Source organism: Austrofundulus limnaeus, unplaced genomic scaffold (genome assembly GCF_001266775.1).
Source record: "Austrofundulus limnaeus strain Quisiro unplaced genomic scaffold, Austrofundulus_limnaeus-1.0 Scaffold556, whole genome shotgun sequence".
NCBI classification, from domain to species: Eukaryota; Metazoa; Chordata; class Actinopteri; order Cyprinodontiformes; family Rivulidae; genus Austrofundulus; species Austrofundulus limnaeus.
Window position 1 is genome coordinate 169,356 of NW_013952958.1, and position 2,323 is coordinate 171,678.

General features: G+C 38.5%; 1 protein-coding gene across 1 annotated transcript in view; it reads left to right on the plus strand.

Annotated features, from left to right (window-relative positions):
* Positions 1 to 2,317, plus strand: part of LOC106530764 (signal peptide, CUB and EGF-like domain-containing protein 1) — a gene marked incomplete at its 5' end in the record, with an annotated part of 57,311 nt that extends 54,994 nt beyond the window's left edge. The window contains 2 exon segments of the mRNA XM_014026460.1: positions 224 to 303; positions 442 to 2,317. Of these exon segments, the coding sequence (XP_013881914.1) occupies positions 224 to 303; positions 442 to 594 (233 nt within the window).
* Positions 2,318 to 2,323: the final 6 nt, after the last annotated feature.

Consider the following 2,323-nt stretch of genomic DNA (forward strand, 5'->3'; position numbering starts at 1 on the left):
GAACAATAGAGCTAATCAAGCCAGGCAGTGCTCTTGGTTCACCTGAAACTCATCAGACTGAAGAAGTCTCTTGGACGAGAGACGAAACGTTTCACTAAAGAAGAACCCATCCAGAGGACCTACTTATTTTTTCTTTTTGATTTTTTCTACCTGGATTACTGAGAAGCATCAGGATACTTGCACACTTTTCCCTCCCCTTTCTTTTAACATTTCTGTGTTGTAGAGGACTACCAGCAGCTGATAGAGGATATTGTGCGAGATGGCAGGCTTTACGCATCAGAGAATCACCAAGAGATACTGAAGGTAGTAAAAAAAAGGCCCACCTTCTATTAGAACTAATTAACACCAAATGCATACAATCCCAGCAGTAGAACATTTACTTTTTTATTATCAAATCGGTGCAGAAATTGGACCTCTTATGTGTCTTTCTCCTCCTTGTAGGACAAGAAGTTGATAAAAGCACTGTTTGACGTTCTGGCCCACCCTCAGAACTACTTCAAGTACACAACAGCAGAGTCCAGAGAGATGTTTCCTCGCTCTTTTATCAAGCTGTTGCGTTCGAAAGTGACCAGGTTCCTACGACCCTACAAATAGAAGAAAACAGAGCACTTTCTTGTTAAAGACCCTTACCATCCTGCATCATTTCAAATCCAGCAACCTACATGTAACCCCAAGTTCCTGGAAAACATTCCCCAATACAGAGATTCACACTTTTTTTTTTACCTAAAAATGGTGTCCTAATTCTTTCTTATCACGCGATGCCTTTCAGTGTCTTTGACCCTTTCAACTCGAGCTTCCCCTCCACTGACTGCAGCTTCATACATTTAAGGTTTGACAAATATGGGTTTGAAAGGCCAGTATCCATACATTTTCATTTAGTAGAAAAAAAAGTTAATATTTTTTAATTTATATCTTTATAGTTGAGTAAAAGACAATTAAACTCTGAATATATCAATGTAAAATGCATATAAAGTTTTAAATGATGCACTAGGATTTAAAAACATTGCTAATAATATGATTTAAAAAATAGATTTGTAATAACTTCTGTACAGCTCTGTGTCCTGATGTACGGAAGTTGATAATTTTGCTGATTTTTCCGCATGGCTTTCTTGTGATAACGACATTATCACAAAATTACGATGAGCGTTTTCTCGGGATGAGTTCATTTCTCGATGGTTTTCTCGAAATAATGAATTGGTTTTCCGCTGTATCGTTCAGTAACCAGCTGGTCACCGATGAAGTTTATTATATCAGCGGGATCACTAGCAGAACAAAACAGAGCCGGGCCCAGGGGCAGGACAAATGGCCGCGTCCTAAATAACATCATTTTACAACATACACATGCAACAACAGGGCTTACAAGCTTCAGCACCTCAGACTGTCATTTTGAAGTCCATCAAACAGACGTGAAGTACAATAAATCAAGAAAACCAAACATTCAGCTACTAATGATAAAACAACACAAATTAAAAAGCAGCTCAGCACTGTGGACAGTGATCAAAWCATTTTGACACCTGCTTTATCTATTTCAACTCAGAGCCTATCAGTAGCTAGTAAAACTGGCACAGCGTCCCACAGGTTCACAAACACAGTTTCAAAAAGAAGTACTTTAGGCCTACTCACTACTAATGAAGGGCATACATCAAGCTTTGCGCTCTGCAGACTCATGATAGGTATTTTCTTTAATCTCATGTTTTTTATGGACAACGTGGCGAGTCCACTCAGTGTCTCCTGTCCCAATGTGTTCCTCAAGTGCAGTATGTCAAGTTGTACAGTCTATAATTTTTCCCCTATTTTGCAGGTATGCTGTTGTTACTAGACCAATCTCATTGATTTTTTTCCAAGTTTTACGGATTTAAAAAAAAACTTTAATCAACATGTCATAGCCTGAAGGACTAAAATGATAAATAACATCAAATAACCAACTTCCAACCTGCTTTGCCACTTGAAATAAGTTCTCTCTACCCATATATTTATTAAAATAGCAAAAATCTTGACCAAACTGGCCTGTCTTTGGGAAATTATTTTGAAAATACCAACATTGTGCTTGTTCTTCTTCCTGTTGGAGCTGTGTGATTTTTGTACATTGACTCCGGAGCAGCTCGGGCAAAAGATGACTCTAATTTTGGCAGATTACCGTCCACTCGCTGCCCTGCACTGTCATGACGAGCCAGTGTAAATACTCTTATTCAGTGGTGGGCACCAGCACGCTAAAGCACAAATCCGCTAAATATTTTGTGTGCGCTTCAGCGCTCTCACTAATTTTTATAATTCATAAGCAGATTTGTGCTTTCTAAAATTAAAATGCAGTACTGCTAATAAC